At 39.6% G+C, this 19278-nt stretch overlaps 1 protein-coding gene across 1 annotated transcript in view; it reads right to left on the reverse strand.

Moving 5' to 3' along the window:
* PLB1 (phospholipase B1) overlaps positions 1 to 19278 on the reverse strand; it is a 79948-nt gene that overhangs the window by 40798 nt on the left and 19872 nt on the right. Inside the window, exons 15-27 of the mRNA XM_051616061.1 lie at positions 16260 to 16328; positions 15387 to 15467; positions 13815 to 13881; positions 13028 to 13086; positions 11870 to 11943; positions 10498 to 10541; positions 9551 to 9659; positions 8648 to 8699; positions 6592 to 6672; positions 5004 to 5069; positions 3843 to 3943; positions 791 to 872; positions 33 to 137 (exon numbers count right to left, since the gene is read on the reverse strand). Coding sequence (XP_051472021.1) covers positions 33 to 137; positions 791 to 872; positions 3843 to 3943; positions 5004 to 5069; positions 6592 to 6672; positions 8648 to 8699; positions 9551 to 9659; positions 10498 to 10541; positions 11870 to 11943; positions 13028 to 13086; positions 13815 to 13881; positions 15387 to 15467; positions 16260 to 16328 — 990 coding nt within the window. The remainder of the gene's footprint in view (positions 1 to 32; positions 138 to 790; positions 873 to 3842; positions 3944 to 5003; positions 5070 to 6591; positions 6673 to 8647; positions 8700 to 9550; positions 9660 to 10497; positions 10542 to 11869; positions 11944 to 13027; positions 13087 to 13814; positions 13882 to 15386; positions 15468 to 16259; positions 16329 to 19278) is intronic.

Below are 19278 nucleotides of genomic sequence, written 5' to 3' on the forward strand. Positions count from 1 at the left end.
AATGTAGGGGTGGGGGTTTTGGTTGTTATTACCTGTGTTTTTGGCACGTTCACATTTATCATAAATGGTTGCATAACCACTGTGAAATCATCTGTAGTGTCATACCTTCCGCTCTCCACCAACTGGCGGGTTCTCTCCTAAAGAGTGAAAGAAAAGTTGTCACCACTCCTTCTTTTATGTTTAGCTCATCAAGTCCCTCTGTCCATTTACATTTCACCCAAAGGGTCCCCCACCCTAGTGCAGAAACCCAGACATGGCCATGGTTTCCAGCTCACACCAGACAGCCAGTGCAGCCATCTTTTTGAGACATGCATCCCAGGCTTCTTCTCAGAGAGGCTGCCTGGGGGTGACTGCTTCACTGACATGGGCAGGCAACCTGCCAGCAATTAGATTTTCTGCCAAAAAGACTTCCTTCCAGAAAAACTGAAGCATGAAAAAGACTGACATCCCATGCCCAAAGCTTGTTCCTGAGCTATCAGGTTCATTGATTTAAATCTGATCTTCAGTGAGATAAGTGATAAAAAAATTGCAGGCTCTCTGACATACTCTACTTTACATGGCTCTTTAACAATTTTTCTTTTCATTTAATTCTTTTAATGAATCAGTTGTAAAGCTCGAGCCTACATCCATCTCCCCCTCACCTTTTTTTTTTTTTTTTCTAAATCACAACTATAAACGTGTCATTAAAACAAATGGAAACTGTTCTCCACCTTCAAATATTAACCCCTCTGTGGTCCCTTGATCAACAGGAGGATGACATTAAACCTGTGACAAATACTACATGCCTTACCTGATACCTTCTGTTAAAGTAGACCAACTTCTTGAATTCACTGGAATTGTCCTTAGGGTCTACAACACAAGGGCACATCATCCTGTGGGATGAAAACATGGTGCTGAGATCTGCTCCTCTTTTTTTTCCTGCTCCCAAGCTAACAAGCTGCAAGGTTAAAAATGTCTCAGAAATATATTTCTCTGAAAGGCTGCTCAGTGGGAGCTTTAGCTCTCACAGTCCTGCTTTTTGAGTAGAAACACATTTATTACAGATCAATTCATAAATGTAAAGGGAGGAAAAGGCTCCATTCAAGCAAAAAGTGTCCTGGGTGCCCACAGCAGGAAGAGGAGAGGCCAGGGCTGCCTGTGCTGGACATGGACAATTCCAGCCAGCTTCAACAAATCAACCACAAGGCACAGCTGAGGTTGTCAGCCAAGATGGTGGTGCCTCTGTGAAAACCTGTTTAAGAAATGGCAGAAAACACCAGAGGGCGAGGAGGAGAGAACAACAGTGAGAATGAGGAGAAGGTGCTCATGGCAGAGCAGGCATTCCCCTGAAAAGACTGTAGCCTGTCGAAGAGCCCATTCAAGAGCAGGTACATCTGAAGAATTCATGCTGGAGCACAGGACAAGAGTGAGAAGGAATGGCGGAGTGCTAACACTATGTTCAGAACCCAAATTCCCATGCCATCCATGCCTCACTGAGAGTACCCTGCAGCACTAACAAGGGAGTAGGGAGAGGTGCTTGGAGTGAAATTGAGCCTGGGAATAAGGGAGGATAGGTCCTTTTAGTGTTTAGCTTTTTTGTCTGTTTGTTTCTCAATACCTAAATCAGTAAATATTTATGCTAATGGACAATACATTCAGTTTCATGCCCCAAGTCAAGTCTGTTTTGCCTGCAATGGCACTTGGTAAGTGATTTCCTTGTCTTTATTTTGATCCATGAGTTTTCTTGCTCATGTTCATCTCATTTTCTCCCCTGTGCTGCTGGCATGGGGTGAATGAGTGGCTGTGTGGGTGCTCAGCTGCCACCTGCACCTAGGGTGCAACCCAACACAAAAGACATTCATTAGTACACCTGTGCAATGTGGTTTGTTTCAGCAGAACTATGCAAGCATCCTTCAAGACAGAGTTCCCACAAATTTGTTCTGATCAACAGGGAGAGTCACAAGTTGCAGGAGGTTTAGCATGGAAGATGGTAGAGCACTAAAATTAATGTTAAGACTGATGATGGAATCTCCATCCTTAAAAAGCCATTCCAACCTGAGCCATTTTAAGTTTCAGTGAACTCCTGCTGGCCACTTTTATTCCCCCCTGAAATTCTGACCCTTCTAGCACATTGTTTTTCTCTTCTGATGCTCCCACTTCCTGGGCATGCCTCATTACTTGACAAATCCAAATCAGAAAAAGGGCTTCTTTTAAAAATCCTGTCATATGATTACATTAAAGCATCTCTGAGAGAGCTGCTAGAGAAATACCTCCTATAGAGATGCAGCTGATACATATAAAGTATACACAGATGCCTACCACCTCCAAACTTGTCTTAATGGAGAGCAACTAAAAAACTAAGATTTTACTTCTACAGCACATTTATATGAAGGCAATACAAACATAAATTGTGTTTTCAGAAGTGTTCAAGTAACATAAGCAAAACAGAATTAGTGAAGACATAATATCTCTTCAGGTTATTTGCTACTCTTGGAAAAAAAAGAGACAAGCTTTGAAAATCAAAAAACTCCTTCAGGTCCTTCTTCAATTCAGTAACATAGCATTTATTATCCCACACAGGGTCTGGTTATTACCCTGTAAACTTGTCTTGCTGCCAGACAGGCAAATGTTACATTCAACATGGCACCTGAAATTATGGGAAAAGGCTACATGTATCTTGAGATAGTCTAATCCTAAAAGCTCCACTAACTCCCCTTATCTGATAATTAGAGTTTTGAGATACATGTGCACTCTAGCCACTAGCCTTTGTTAAAAATAAAAACTACAACTGGTTATTGGAAGCATCAGCAGTCTGAGTTTAGAAGCTAATTTTCCACTGACAGCCACCAGACTATACTTAAATGAGAACAAGAAGGTCATATCTACACTTCTCCAGTAAAACCACCTTCTTTCATGAGGCTCTTTTAGTTTCCACACCTCCCTTGTCAGCAACTGCAGAGTCCATTATGGCTGAAGGGATCCAGCAGGATGGATTCAAAGCAGATGTTCTACAGAGGCAGCTGGGTACAGGAGACCCTGTAGTTCTCCTGTTACTCTGGCCTCCAAGCTAACTCTTGCAATCTCTGCTGATGGAACCTGCTACCAGCTTCTTGGCCCAAGCAGTGGGAGAGGCAATGACTGCCTACATTCACAGGACAAAGGTATTCTGCTGGTCTGTCCAGAAAATTGAAGATTTGTTTTTCTGAACCCAAGCAAGTCCTACCAGGAGCAAGTCTGGGGGGGACATGCTGGATCCTAACAGAGTCACCAGAAGCTCACTGAGGCACAGACCTGCCACCTCAGTGGCAGATTGAGGCTGACCTGGGAAGATTGTTTAGCCACAAAGCAACAGGTAGCACAATTAAGCATCCCGAACATCTACTTGAGAGATTAATTAACAATAAAACTAATAATCTGCAATGAGATTACAGAGATCGGAAACGACAGAAACAAGAGCCAGAGTTTTAAGATGGCAGAAAGGTAAATCTATAAATAAAGCTAGATTACAGTGATAACTAAGAAAAGCTTGTGTCTTAATTTCTTTTCTGTTTTTGCCTGAAGAGTGCACAGCTGAGCTTCTTCTGTGCAGGCCTGAACTCTCCTGCAGCGTAAGTTACAAGCCACTAAAAAGGGACCTCCACAAAAAGTGTAACAACAGGGCTCAGATGTAGAGACCTAATAGACAGACAGGTATTTCTAAATGCTGTGTTGAAATTAGTGTGTAGGTACATAGGGGCACAGAGAGGAACACATTTGGTGGTCTGAAGTACTAGAACCTTTTCCCTTTAAGGAAACAGTTTCCCAAGAAGACCTTACAGCCTTCTGTGAGCAACAGTGAGAGCTGTAACAAATAATCTTCAGACCTCATAAGCAGCTTTGGGCAGCTACTGGCTTTTGATTCATACAGCTCCCGGAGGCTTGTTATGGAAAGCACTGTCACCAGGTTCACAAACGCCCGTGGAACCTGCCAAGAGGACAAGGAAACCCACAGTCAGTGCCCAGAGCACAATGTGCTATCTTTGTCCCTACGCAGCCACAGCAGCCCTCAGGTAGCAGCCTGCTGATTCAGGCAGCTTGCATTATTTATAACACAGGTGTTCAAAGTACTTTCTCAATAATTAATCCCCCACACGTACAATACTAAATTACAGCCCCTGCCTGTGCTGCCTAGTTCTACCTTAAATGCTGATGGCTGGTCACTTGAGAACGATTACTTCAAAAAAGTCCAAACAAGTTGATACAAGTTTAAAAAAAAAAAACCAACAAACCACCAAACAAAACACCAAAGAAGAACAAAAAAACCCCAGACCAACTTACCAACCCAAACCAACTCCAAACCCAGCAGAAAACCCAAAACAGCCCAACCAAAACTCATTGGCCAGTTTGGATCTGTTGCTCTGTCTATGCTCTCTCCCAGCTTCTTGTGCATCTCCACGCCAGCAAAGCATGGGAAGTTGAAAAGTCCTTGATTTCTTAGCAACAACGAAAAATATTAGTATATTATCAACATTCTTCTCATACCAAATCCCATACTAAATCCAAAACACAATGCTGTTCTAGCTACTAAGAAAATTATCTTCATCCCAGCTGAAACCAGGACAAGGTCTCAACATGGCTCAGATTTCTGCTAATTCTTTGAGTACTCTCATCATCCTCACCCTCATCTGGATTACCAGAATCTTTCTCTTAACTACCAAAAAAATCCAACCAAACTTATTTGCAGTATAATGAATGAGAATTTTCTAACCATTGAATACTGTATGTTTGTTCAAATTTGTTAGAACGCTTTTTCTGTTATTTGTCTCCAGCACATCAGCTAGAACCGATCACAACCCTATTGCTTCAGCAAAATACTTCTCTAGCCCTTTCTGCCTCTCACAAAGATTTCCCTGCAAGCAAGTATCCCTGCATATAGCAGTGCTCTGCAGATGCAAGAAGAGAACTACATTCTCAAGCAATGATCAGTGACTGCTTTACAAGCAGAACACAACCCCCACACCACATACTAGAAAAGTCTGTTTTACCTCTCTGTGAAGTATGTCCAAAGCTGTTTGTATACTGTAGGTGTAGTTTTCAGGAGAATAGTGTTCCTATTGAATCAAGAGGGTTGAATTTTGTTATCAGTTTACTAAAGCAGTCAAAACAGTGATTAGCTGCAGTCTCTCACAGCAGCATTCATGTTTCTAACTCTTGGGTCAAACGTAACAGAGTCTTAGGAAAAACTGTCCTGTCTCTGCTTTTCTGCCTTCCCATCATAGCTCTCACTCTAGCAGCCACAGGATACCTGAGCAAATTCAGGGGGCATTATCAGACATCACAACATCCCCAATCCCCAGGCTTGCTTGGGCCAGTCTTAAAAGCAGGGCTAACATTTCGCTAACAAGGGACTGACTTTAGGAGAGATCTGTTTAAGTAAAAGTAAGTTTGTTTCTGCGGTATGAAATATTAGCAATGTGCCTCCCCTAAGCTCCTTACCTGCCATAAATAATAACTGGCAAAACTTAAGTGTTTATAGGGGAATTTAATCACTTTATATACCTGCCTCTTGGTGGCAAAATTTCCTGTTCCATTTGAGTGGTTTAAAACCTCTAATTTAATTGTTTTAAGTAATCCAACTTTTATTTCTTCACTCATAGAACTATTCAACACTCAAATAAACTTCCCTATGACAAACGCCTGTCTTACTTTCAACCTTAATTCTCTTTGATTTAAATCCAAACAGAAGTTGTTCACTGAGACCCCACTGGCCTACTCTACAAAAACTAGTCAGTTCAGTTGCTTTATTCATTTCCTAAATCAAAGCTCACCAAGAGCATTGGGGTTGGCACTATTCGTAGCTGTAAAACATAAAGGAAGTATCACTGTGATTTCTGGATGCAGATGCACCACCTCCTTGTCACTCATATTCATGTGCCTGCCATTTTGTGTCTGGGTCAGAAGCAGACGGTAGGAATGGTTAATTTGCTCCTTCCTTGTTTTATAACCATCTTACTGTGCTGCTTTACTGTCTTTCCTGATCTAAATCTAATCACAAAGAATGAAAATTATGTGCTGTGCTGCTAGTAAGTAGGTAAGACTCACCACTAAGAGAGGAATCTGCCACTACCTTTCACCTCCTCTATACTCACATATACCAAAGGTCATATCATATACAATATATACTACATTATATATAATTGCACCAGTGAGAGTTGTGCGTAGGACCATTCCCATTGCACTGAAACTGGCAAGAGAGCACCAGCTAAGACACAGGAGTGAGAGTGTACACAAGGCAAAGAAGAGCAAAAACCCTTGATCTTTTATCTTCAGGTGCTAAAGTGACTAGATAATGGAAAGTTATCTTATTAAGCAGCAAGATAAAGTAGCCACAATTATGTAATGTACTAAAAAGATAAGATTCTAAAGATGTGTTCTGAAGATACCACTTTGTTTATGATAACATAAGGGTGAACAAACTAAAGGTCTCAGTGCAGTTACATTCTAGCGCTGCACAAACAAGATCTACCTCATTCTGGTCACACCCAATGAGTTCTGCCCTCTCACCCACTGCAATGCACAGAGACCCTACACCCAGGCTGGCCCAGTTTCTGCTGCAGGCAGCAGGGGACTTACTGGATTGACACAGAATCCGCATAGGTCGTTTCCTCCTACGAAAAGTGTTATGAGCTTCCAGTCAGTCTGAAAATTTATTCTCTGCATGCAGAAGGAGATGAAATGAAAGTTGTTATTAAAATTAAAAATCAAACAGTAAAAAAGAGGAGGGAGGAGGAAGGCAACATACAAACCAAAAAAACAAATATTTCTCAGGGTACCTGGCTGCAGTTCTCTAAGCATGCTCAACAAAAATGCACTTGTAGTCATGACTGAAGGTGTAGAAAATACTATGACCTGAAGAAGGTTTGCAATATCAATAGTACCATGAAAAAAAATTTACTTCAAAAAACTACAGCTTAAAATCCATCTGTATGCTTCTTTTAGTGATATCTTGTGTATACACTAAGTGACTCCTGCAGTCCTAGGGATATATTTTCATTGCAAAAAAATAATGGTATATGTTTTACTGTGTCATAAATAATGCAGCTATCCTGCTGGAAAACCCTTAAGAGCAATATATTTCAGTCGTGCTGTGAGACAAACTGCAAAGAACAGAGGGGCAATATTAACTCCGTCTAACCATGCTGGTAAAAAATATAGCACTTCTCTGGAAGGATTTTGCAAAGGGCTAGTTAACTCGAGGTAGTTATACTTCAGTAAATGCACACCTTCTTAGCTTTGAGGAAAGGTTCCAATATGCTTAGTATCATGTAGCTGATGTTGTATTAAATATCTTGACGCTTTAATTTCCATGCAAAACACCACTAAGAAAGCAGCAACAGTACACTAGCCTCAAGCGGTTTAAAAATATCTATCTTCAAAGGCAGAAGGCAGCATATTCCAGCTAGTAAACATACTGTTTGGTTGTTTGGTCTCAAAACATACTTATCGGAATAAAATGAGGGGGAAATTTTCCTCCTGCATTGAACAGGTGTTTTAGAAAGAGGGGGGGGAAATTTTAAAAAGAGCTCTTAAATCAAAGATATACGAGCCATATGATGTATGAACATTCTTTCTAGTTAGGCAGGAGTTTATTGGTTAAATAAAGAAAAGTTTATCAGTTAAATCTACAGCATTTACTATAATTTCTGTTGTGTGATGTTTCCAAACTGATAAGTATGACAGAGTAGACTTAGAAGCCTTGAATGGTTTGAACAAAAACCATCCAACCGCTACACTGCTAGCTGCTATCCCTTTTAATCTCATTTCACGTATAGCTAGCTATCAGAGTGAAATCTTATTTATGAGAAAGTGAACCAAAAAGGAAGGTACTGCAAATATTTTTAACAATATGTATTCACCAGAGTGTTTATACTAGACATGTACATAGAGTTATCTTGAAGGCTTTTTGGCTGCCTTCCAAGTGTACAATTGGAAAGCCAAAATAATATCATGTAACTTAGGTCACAGATTTCACAGCGTATTTGTCAAATTACAAATAGCAAACATTCAAAGCAGTAGCCGAGGTGAAAAATATGCAAGCAATCCTCAACTTGATATGTGTTTTACAGACCATTAATCAAATAATTCCTAACAACAAACATGTAAGTAAAAATCAGCTGATGACTCAGCTTTGTGAAAGAAGGGAATAAATTGGTTTTAAAGAAGACAAGTTCTTTCCTCACTTCACATGTTCACTCCATGTGATTTGCCACTTGAAAAGTTTGCCCTCAACATCCTACCATGTATCATTCCTGCTGGCAAAACCATATGCTTACAAGATAATTATTAGCACCACAGCAAAATCCTAGCAGAGAAAAAGTTCTGTCATCTTACATGATGACATAGGTTGGGAGGGGAAGTAATAGCACTGAATTTAGCTGCCACTTGTGGTAAAAATGATAAGATTATAATTATCTGGGTTTGATGGTAACTAGCACATGGCGTTATAAATTCATTTAAGATGAGGCTATAGATTATTTTGTTTTCACTCACTCTCTGCACTTGGGAATAATACATGGTACACTGCTGTACCCATAGCTTTTATGTTTGGCATCTGCTGTTGGTCTGTCAGGAACTTATGATGTCACATAACTTCATCTTTCTAAAGATATTAATGACATATTAGACTCACAGAGTCACTCTTCATTCGGTCCAAAAGTCTTCTAACCTGTTCAGGAACATTCCTAAAAAGAAAAGTAAAATAACAAAATTTAAACAGGAAATAAAGACACATCCCTCACATAACGCCTAAACAATTCTAGAAAAGTCCAGTTTTCATTGGATTAGAGGTATGATAGATAGAAAATGGTTTATTTTGAGAAACTGATAGGAAAAAATGTGAGAAACTAATTAGCATCCAACAGGCACTTGTACCCTTCACAAACACTGCATAGTTCCGCTTTTACAGGCTATATAGAAAATACACTATACTGCCACAAAATAAATGCACTCTGCTCCTTCCCAACATCAAATAGATGCTATTGATACATGTATCACTGAAGCATCCATGCATGTATCAATGTTATTACATGCACTCAAGCCACTGATGCATGTCTCATAAGAAGTGCTCCCAAGAGAAAAAAATTTTCTATGAATTTCTGACACAGACTCATCAGAAGCAATTAATAATTTTCTCTGTGTTTGATTCTCTACACAAACTTCTGGTCCTACTGACAAGAGAGTTTGAATATACCAACCAATAAAATAGGGGTATATTTTTTTTCTGCCTCAGAGTAGGAATGTGAAGAAGCTTTCCAAGTAGTGCTTGTAAAGTGCTTTGTGATACTTGATCAAAAATGCTAAAGAACCATTGCTTTTGCTACTAATTTATTTGACATAGATTAGAAACATTGCAAAGTTCCCATCACATTTCTTGGTCTTCATGCTAGAGATGAGCTAAAAAAAATTGGGGGGGGCTTGCCTATCAGCCTTATTGCACTCCTGCCCAAGTACAGACTTTGGGCCTTTTTTAGCTCAAACTGAGTTTTAAAGAAAAATCAACTTTCAGTTGAAGTGAAAATGGTTTTTCCCTTACTCCGCATGAGCCCCTGCCACAGCTTGGTTGAGTGCAGCGCTCTTTGAAGTCTCCTTTCCCCTGCCAGTGGAATACCCTACCAGGGATGGATTGAACTCACGAAGAATGTCTGCAGAAAAAGACAGCAGCCTGAAATGTTGCTTCCTTCAACAAATCACAAATGAGGTTATAGAGATTAGACCTTAGCAAAAGATAATTTAAAAGCTTTAGGAGATACCGATCAAAAGATAGCCTTGAATTTCAGTTGACATGGGGATTATCACCACACAACTTCTTCCTTGTGTTCAAGATTTCTGAATTTCATTAATTGAGATATCTCATAACTTAATGTGATCATCTTGGCCAGCAATGCCATTTTGCCTGGTAAGTGAAGCTGAGTAACCCTATGCTCAGGCAGGAGACTCTCATGCCATTGTACTCTAACTGCAGATGAGTTGGAATAAAATCCTTTGGCCTGATTTCCCCAGATGTATTAACCCCAAAGACCTCACATTCCCTTCTAGATCTTAGGTTACAAACCAGCCTTACAAACACCCCAGATCTAAAATTTCCTGACATCTAAAAAGCATGTAAAATCTGATCTTGTAACATGATTCTGCTCCTGCTTAAAACAACTTTTCTGTACAGTCAAAACAGTTTCTTTAGGCTATGATCTAAGATCTTTGATTCCTCCATGCCCAACACTTTTTGGACAGAACTATTACCAGCAGTATAATACTGAAACAACCAAACCCCTAGGAATTACAAAATACATAGTTAAGTCATGCACAGCAAATTAAAGCCTGGGTGTTATGCAACTTTTACTCAGCACTGGACATTGAATACAAAGGGATAGCTTCTGTCATACTACAAATTGTAAACCTTTCCTCATGTATTTTTTTATAATATCAGCTATTTTAATAAACAACTCAAGATATTTATCAGGTTCACAGAAAAAAGGCACTTACTTGCTAGTGTCGTGACTGTGCTTATGTTTTCATTTCCTCCAACACTGTTAAAAAGAAAGAAGAAAAATGATCCAAGATAGGATGGACTCGGTAAGGCAGCTCCCCCTCATGGGGTTTCTACACATGTACACAGCACGTCCTAAGCCAAAGCAGGCTCTTTGTGTGCATACCAATGGGGTCACAAAAGCAGAGACACTGTTATAATCACAATAATTACATTAAAAGCCCTGTATATGAGCTGCCCTTTCATTTTTCTCATGTGTTTTAACATAAGTTCAACCTACATGAAAGAAATGAGAAATTTTAAAAGCTGCTGTCTTTGCTACTGTTGTCCCTGTTAAAATATTTATTACCTCCGTTTTTAGTTAACAGAACCTTTGTATCCATAACAACTAGTTCTAAAAGCATATATTTCACAGTGATAAGTATACTCAATACCTCCCTCCATTTCACTCAACTGAAAAAATTCTACTAGTCTGGTAAAATTCACCATATGTCTGTGTGCTCTTTACCCTCCTTCATGCTGTAGAGAATGTGAGGATACTTTTCCCTCCAAATGTCAGTAGAATATTATGAAAGATCAACATATCAAATGCTGGACTTACAACATCTCTACAGCACCTCTTTAATTTGGAACAGAGTATTTTGAAGTGCTCTAGTCCCTATTTAAAGCTCTTACAGAGCTGCAGTATTTCAGATGGATTAGAAATTATGAACAGAAAATCAACCCGACAGGTTTGGTGTTAAATAATACAGTTGCAGAATAATAAGTGAATGTAGTTGCCTGTCTTCAGAGTGGCTTTTTGACCTATCTAATTAAATGCTGCATATGTAACAGTCTGTACTGAATCATAATTGATAAACTGTTCTGCATGATGTAAGCAATACTGGGAAAGGGTCAAGGAAATAGATACTGTCTATGAAACAGAAGCAGCAAAAAAAGATCCCATTCTGGCTTAACATAGACCACTGGTTTTAAATGAGACACATGGGTGACATGGGCCACCACAGGGAGGAGCAGACAGGGTATAAAAAGAGCAGGGACAGAAATGCAGCATGCACAAGTGGTGCAATGCCACTGGGGTCTAGAAGTTCCCTTTACAATAAGTACAACCATAACAGGAGAAAAGGACCTTGTTCCATCCGCATAACCAGGCCTATTCCAGCCACGCTACATCCTAGTCTACATAGTCGCTAGTTTGAATATTTTATTTCTCATGAGTAAAAAATACAGCTGTTCATCTCCATGAAAAATGTGGAGTTAAATTCACTCTCCACAAGCCTCCATTTGTTACAAAAAAAAAAAAGTGATACATATGTAAACCTAAGAAAAAGGATTCCCTCCCATTGGAGGGGAGTTACTGGGACTCACCTCCAAGAAACACCTCGATATTGAGTCAGGACATCAATAACATTGTGGGGTTTGGATACTGCCCCATTAGCTGCCTGGAAGCAGAAAGGAAGAGTTCATCTTCAGAAAGTAAGAACTGCTACAGTAACTAATTCTCTGACTGATCCTAGTGAAAATAATTAAAGAGGATGTTAATGAAGCAAGTTACATCATTTCCCCCAAAATATAACAGATCCTGGCTTCAAGAGGATCAAGGACTGAGGTTATTTCATGTCTACTCCAGTGAATTAGCCTCTTCTATCAGCTTCTTGATTAGATCAAGTGGAGAAAAAAATGGTTGAGAATGTTCTAAATATTCATATAATTATAAATTTATATAAGGAATAAAAAAGATAGCAATGGTCCTGAATTAAAAATTTATTATAATGTTCCTCACATTAACAAGTGATATGATGATTTTATGTCTTTTCTCCCCCAGTTTCCCCAAGGAAGGAGACTACAAGGATTTAATGTGATAATTAACACAGGACACATAAGAAACATTAATTATTATATGAGCTGTGAAGCAGTTGTCACTGTCTGGAGAATCATGGCCACTCTAGGGTAACTAGTTTATATAGTTCCTGGAAGAGTGTTAAAAAAATTCTCAAGTTACACTTGATACACCCAATGATCTATTGTAATTTTATGCAAATATGTAGTTAGTATAAATGGACATGGCTTTATATCCTTTGGTATGATCATATTTCTATAAATTATATATATGCATATAACATACATGCATATGCATACACACAGTTTGCTGCAGAATTTGTTCTTACTATTTAAGCTGCTTACTAATAGCTTTAGAGGCCAGTACCTTGGGAGCTGCCTAAAGTCAATAAAGAAAAGCAATTGTTCCAAGTTCACACTAGCAGGCTGGTTTTGCTGCTGTGCCATCTAATCTTGTAGCTCTTCCTTGTGTGGCACGCTTGTGGACTTTAAATGGGAACTGTGCACTCAGATTAGACTCAGGATGTGATTACCAGTAAATCAAGGTGGAGTAAGGAAAAGAACATGTGAAAAATGTGTTTGGCTCAATGGGGCGTAACTGTGTGTATTTTGTGTTCCAGGTTAAAAGCTCAGAAATGCTTTTGCATTACTGGCTTTAGTGAGAGAGATCCAGAAACCTTAACTTACTGTGATTGAGTCTCCCAGGGCAGCAATTACCCGAATATCTGCTGGTTTCAACTTATGAACTAATAAATAAAATAAATAAACTTTGTGTAAGTGAAAGAGGAAAGAAATAAAACTTCAAACTGTGATAGTTATCAGAAACATTCTCTAGAATAAGCCTAAAGTAGTGCAAAGACGGTATTTTAATATTCATGATAGCATCAGCTCAGAATGACAGACACTGCCAGGCATCAAATCAGAAATTATGCTTGCTACTATAGCTTGGCATTAGCTACAGTGACAAGGGAAGCATTAAGATTTCAGTCTTGGATCTGTGCTTACTCAGAATCCTTTTAAGCACTGGAAATGCCTGAAAAGCAAGCACAGCTCTGGTGCCAGCACAGGGTGGAAATTTTGGTATAGTTGCAGCTTCCGAGGGAAGACAAAACTCACCCAGTGACAGGATTCTTTGTGGCTTCTTACACCCCAGAATGCACTGACAAGAGCCCCTACTCCATCCATACACAGTTTTACCACCCTTTCAACTGAAGTACCCAACTACCTCCTGTCTTTTCCACTGCCAGCTCTTTCTACACAAAAGGTACCATTACATAAGGTTTCACCACTGTTAAGGGAGAATTTGCATCTTGCTATACAACTCGTTAGGTTGCTCCAAAAAGGACCTTTAAAGCCACAGCCGATACAGTGCACTGCTTCAAAGAAAAGTGTATCTTTTCTAATTAAACCTGTTCCAGTTCATTTTCTATCATCATATGAAGTAGCTCTACAATAAAATTGCATAGATATGTACCTGAAACTGGAACTGTGTCAGAGGGATCCCGGTCAAAACAGGGAACATTTGTTCCATAATTCCTCTCCTGTAAAGACAAGACAGGGAAAGACTCCACATCAGACCCACTATACTCTGGTCACGACAAACCATTTATGTCTCAGAACATTAGATTAGAGAATTTCTCACATACTTTGTATACATCTAGCCAGCTTAGCCTGCCTCCAGGCCATGCCTACAACTGCCCTGTGATGGCAGACACAAGCTCAGTCTGCTCAGAAGTTGCACGGTCATGTTACTGCAGCACGGCTCTTGCCTACCAGTGGGGCCACTTATTTCAGATTCTGTGCCATGTTGTGTTCAGCTATGAAACATCTTATGCACCCATACTCTGAGCTAGGCAAGCTCACATCCTTTTGTGAGGAATTGTTTGAACAGCCCTGGAATGCCCCAGCACTGGACCGTACCTTTGTCAGCAGGCCGGGAGCCTGTCTTCTTCACATGAGCCCTCTATGTGCAGCCATGGATTTGCCCTCCTGGCTCTTTTGGGTTGCAGCCTACTGATGGAAGCACCCCCAAGGTCTACTGTTAGTGAAAGCTGATTGTCTACCAGAGCAAACCATTGCACATGAGCCAAGGACGTGTGTTTGCTTCAAGTCTCCCCACAGAACTCCTTACGTAGGCTAACTTGCCTAAGGAAAAGATACTTTGGTGTGTTGTCCCATTGCTCCATGTTGTGGTTTTGGGTTTTTTTGTTTGGTTGTTTGGGTTTTTTTTTAATTTTAAAAGAAACAACCCACAAACATAACACAGTGTTGCTTCTTGCCTCCTACACTATAGCTACCACCAAAACTCAGAGTGGTAGGTACCATTGCCCCATGTAGAGGTCTATACACCCTGAATAAATAACAAAACAGATGGCATTGTATTAAAATGAATGGAGAAATGTGTATCACTATTTCAATGACATACAGACCATTTTGAGTACAGATGTGGTCGAGACACTGTATTCTGGGGCATAAAAATGAACACTGTCACCCTCCTCTGTAGCTGCTTGGGAGCACCAAGTCATGCTCAGAACATAGACCATGATTAAAAAAAAAAAAAAGCACAGCTGTTTATCTCTGCCCATCACATCTGCAACTGTTGCACAAGGAGAAAAAAGAAAAATCCGTATTTCTTCAGTTTTACTAAGGCATAAATGAGATTAAACCAGCCCCACACAGTGGTGTAATGCTGATCTGATCTAGTCTCCTCCATCGCAGGACGTAATGGTTCCGTTTTCACTATCTTCTCATCCCAGGGAAATTAACATTGTTATTCATGTTTAAAAAAGGTTCTTCACAGTGAAGGCAAGACTTAATGTAGGCTGGCTGAAAACATCTACCTTAAATCACACTCTACAAAATCCTCTAGGGACAAAATGGCTATTAAGCATCTGACTATTTAGCCAAGCATGGAAATGAAGAGCTAGAGCTTTGTATTTAGCTTACCCAGGTAGCATTGTTCAATTTAATTACAACACACTCTCACCCATCTGCCCCACTCCCTGGCATGCACACAGTCCACATGATGAAAACAGTCCTACTATACCTGAGAAGTTTCTTCAGTGTTTGATGTCTTCAAGGAAGATGAGTAGTTACTATTTCTATATGTAAACAAATATGGATTTTCCTGCAGAGTAAAGAGAGTATGTTTACCAACACTAGCAGAACACACAGCCAGCTTCCACACAAGTCTTCTGGCTAGATTTTCCAAGGGAAGAAAATCATTACAGTATGAATTTTTGAATTAACATTGCACTACCAAAGTAAACCAGGTTAGACCAGAAAATTAAGCCCTGGTATGCTCTAGGCACAGCACCACCTCTTACCTTAAACATAACATCAAACAAATCACATAATTCCATTTCTTTGATGCTTTAATTGCTGTTTAGTGAAGCTTTTGGATGCCAGTAACATTTTATCACTATCAAATTATTTAAGTCAGAGCTTAAATTCAAAAGTGTGCAAGAACCAGTTCTTTAAACCAGATATGGTGAGACCCCGAAGATACTGCTGGACCACTGACAGCTCCAGGGACTAAAACAGTTAAACCTGACAGCAGACAGAGTCAAATCACTGAAAAAGCTAAATTATATAAAGTACATGGATTCAGTTTTATTGCTGACTCAGATTTTAATACTTATCCTGGATATTCACAATTATTAAATTCAGATTAGCTAGTTATATTTTTAAGAAAATAAAATCAGACACAATAAGATGATTTAACTGAATTTTGTCGAAAGTTCTTTTCCTCAGAGTTTCGTCTTTATAAAATAAAGAGTCTGTGTGATCAAACTTTAAAAATAGTATCTTGGGTAAGTGCACATTCCCAAGAACTTCAGAAGACAACAATAGTATTTGAAAACTTGTAAATTCTTCAAAGAGGCAGTAAAATCTCACAGTAATAAGGAAACCCTTTTACCTGCGATGGACACTGGACCGGATACATTTTTGCGAAATCATAAGGCTGTTTCCATCCAACTGGTTCCATCTGGAAAGGGAGAGAACAGAGGAATTGTACCCATGCTGTGTGGGGGAGGGAAGGGAGAGAAGCAGCAATACAAAGGTTCTAGTGCCTGGAGTTTCCCCGTCAGGTCCATACAGATATTTAAAAACTTGTTTTGTTTATGATAAATATTTATCTATGTATAACACACCACATGGATACCTACAAAAGCAAGAAACTGAAAACAAGGCCTCTCATATGATCAGACTGTCTTCCAATCATTGTTAAAACAAGCATCCACACATTAACTCTGCTCTTGGGAATACTTACCCTGTAAGGGTTTTTCTCTCAAGGCACTGTCCTCATACCACAGTACTCAACTGCTTGCAACCAAATCACTATTTATCAGCTCAACCACAGTAACTGTAGAGATGTTTTAGAAGAGCATAGCTTAATGCACCCTCGTCATTAATTTTCCCCCCTTATAGTATGCAGTTTAAACTTCACTGAGATTTGCAAGCCAGTTTTAATTCCCAGCTGGGATGAATGAGTGTGAGAAAGCAAAAGGTGGGTTGCCAGAGCTTCTACATCTGTCTGTCCCCCCAGGCCTCATTCACCACACGTTTTTTTGTCTTCTCCCAGGCTGTGAAACCATGCTCACAAACATTTGAGACAGGAAAGGTCAGGAGACCTTTCTTCAGCTTTCTACAGTTTATAGTTGTCATATAAAGAAACTAAAGACTTTTGTTTTGGAGGAAAAGCAACTCTGAGTAGACTGAAGCTTTGAAGTAAAAATGGTATTACTGAAACTCCTTCTAAAATTAATTTTGACTTAGATTATACACAGAAGGCTTGGGTAAGTCCACATAACTTTAACTCACAAGGAGAAATTATAAAATCTCTAATATAAACAGAAAAGTAAAAATCTTCCATTTTGTGATACATTCATGTAGCTTTTTTTTTTTCCTTCTGTCTCATGGGCACTATCTTTATGTACACTTCTGCTACAAATACATTTTGCAGCAATGTCAGAACTGTGGAATACAACACATTAAGGTCACACACCAATCCTCTAAGAGCTGTAGCCTGTGCAATTCAAAGCTTGCTAATACAATCCATCTTCCAGAGCCATTTCCTTATCTGTGTTTACATACATGTTAGATAACATGAAAAGGTGCACTCCAAGTCTGCTCAGAGGTTTGTTAATACTTATATTTGTTGGTCATTTTCTAACAAGATGGAAAAGGGATTGTTGTTAATGAAAAATTACGGAATTATACTATACTAAATACTGACAGCACAAAGTGGTAAGTACTACCAAAAAATCACTTCATCTGTTCAGGCACCTTGCTGGGTGCTAATTAAATTGCAGTCACACTCAAAGGGGTTGGCCACTGTTTTAGGTTCCTGAGTGAATGTCTGTTCATTTTGCATAAGCAGCTGCCAGAGAACAGACTACAGGACAAACAGGATTGAAGGCACAGAAAATTACAGCAGTAACAGTCTTGCCGTCACGGATTCATTGTGGGCAGGTATGTTACAATCTGTTTTGGTTGTTCCATCAGTAAAAAAAAATAATTGTACAATTCAGAGAAATAGAGGTTTACAGAGCTAGGTGTTCTTTGAAAGAGTCTGTTCTTTTTTAAGAGAGAGACAGGAATAAAAGGAATGTTTATGAAACATGAATAATAATAAAGATCAGAGAAAAGATATATTGGGAGCTGGTACAATCCCATCCTCCTGGGACAAAACAAAGTAGTTATTTAATTACATTCCTAAAAGAAAATATTCTTCTTCCAGCACAGAATGATCCCACAAAACATGGGACAATGGTGGCATTTCTTGGCTATGAATGAATTTCAAACAAGTATTAGACACTTGTATGCTGCTGGGAGTTTGGTGATGACAACTAATTTTTCCAGGAGGCAATTCATACCAGGTGGCTCAAAGACACTGTTCTCCCAGCAGAGACTGACAACTCATGCAGAAGAGCTGCAAGGTCCTGGTCAGGAAATCAGGCAGCAAGGCTGCAGTTTGGTCAGTCAAAACCTCCCCTGATTTCTAGCACATCTGTTGTGCAGGCCCATTAGTGTGCAAGTCTGCTCTGGTCCTGCAGCAGTTTCTAAGTCAGCATAAACCCCTGAGCACAGAATAGAGGCACAGGCAACCACCAGCAGTGATGCTGCCTTTTGGGTTCTTGCCTGTTTTGAGTTTCTCTCTTCATTGCAGGATAGTTTTTTGTGGCCTGTTACAAAGGAGAATGTCAAACACAAGAATAAGAGCTTCTTGTCCAAATTCTTTACACACATGAAAGGAACTTTGCTCCCAGATATATTTCCTGAGATAAAATTGTAGGCATTTGCCAAACTGGATCAGTCAGGCTCTCTGTGGTAAACATCAGAACTGTCCAAGTAAACAACCAACCTCTCTCAGCTTGTCCTAGGTACCCAATGTAATTTTGCAGACTGTTCTCTGATGTGCTTAGTGTACAAATTGCATCGCTCCTAGATAGCTAGAAGTATTTTTGTTACAATGTCCAGCCATGCCTAGGACAAGTCCTTAGCACCTGCTAGCTCAGCTTCTCAGCCAGATTGAAGCACAGTCCAACTGCCAATTTTCAAAGTTTTGCCCTTTGGCCAATAAGCAGGTAATTACTCCAAGAAGGCTGGTACCAATCCTGAAAACAAGGTATGGGTGGCCTGGCATACAGCAGGAGGAGGGAAACTCTCTGAAAGCTGTTCTCAGGAACTTTATCTTTTTCTTGTTCTTGCTGCTCGACAAATCATGTTCTTGATTTCCTGTCAGATTCCAGTACTGCATTGTGGGTTGGTTTGTTTTTAAAGCAGTCAGCATAAACCATCAGATGGACTTCCCAGGAGAAGCAGAATGACCTTTACCCAGTGAGGACACCTGGCAGTGCTTGTAACGCTGAAAGCATCTTTCATATCATCTGCTTTTACATCATGGCAGACTATGATCACAAGCAGATAAGAAA

The sequence above is a fragment of the Apus apus genome, chromosome 3 (genome assembly GCF_020740795.1).
Source record: "Apus apus isolate bApuApu2 chromosome 3, bApuApu2.pri.cur, whole genome shotgun sequence".
In the NCBI taxonomy this organism is placed as follows: domain Eukaryota; kingdom Metazoa; phylum Chordata; class Aves; order Apodiformes; family Apodidae; genus Apus; species Apus apus.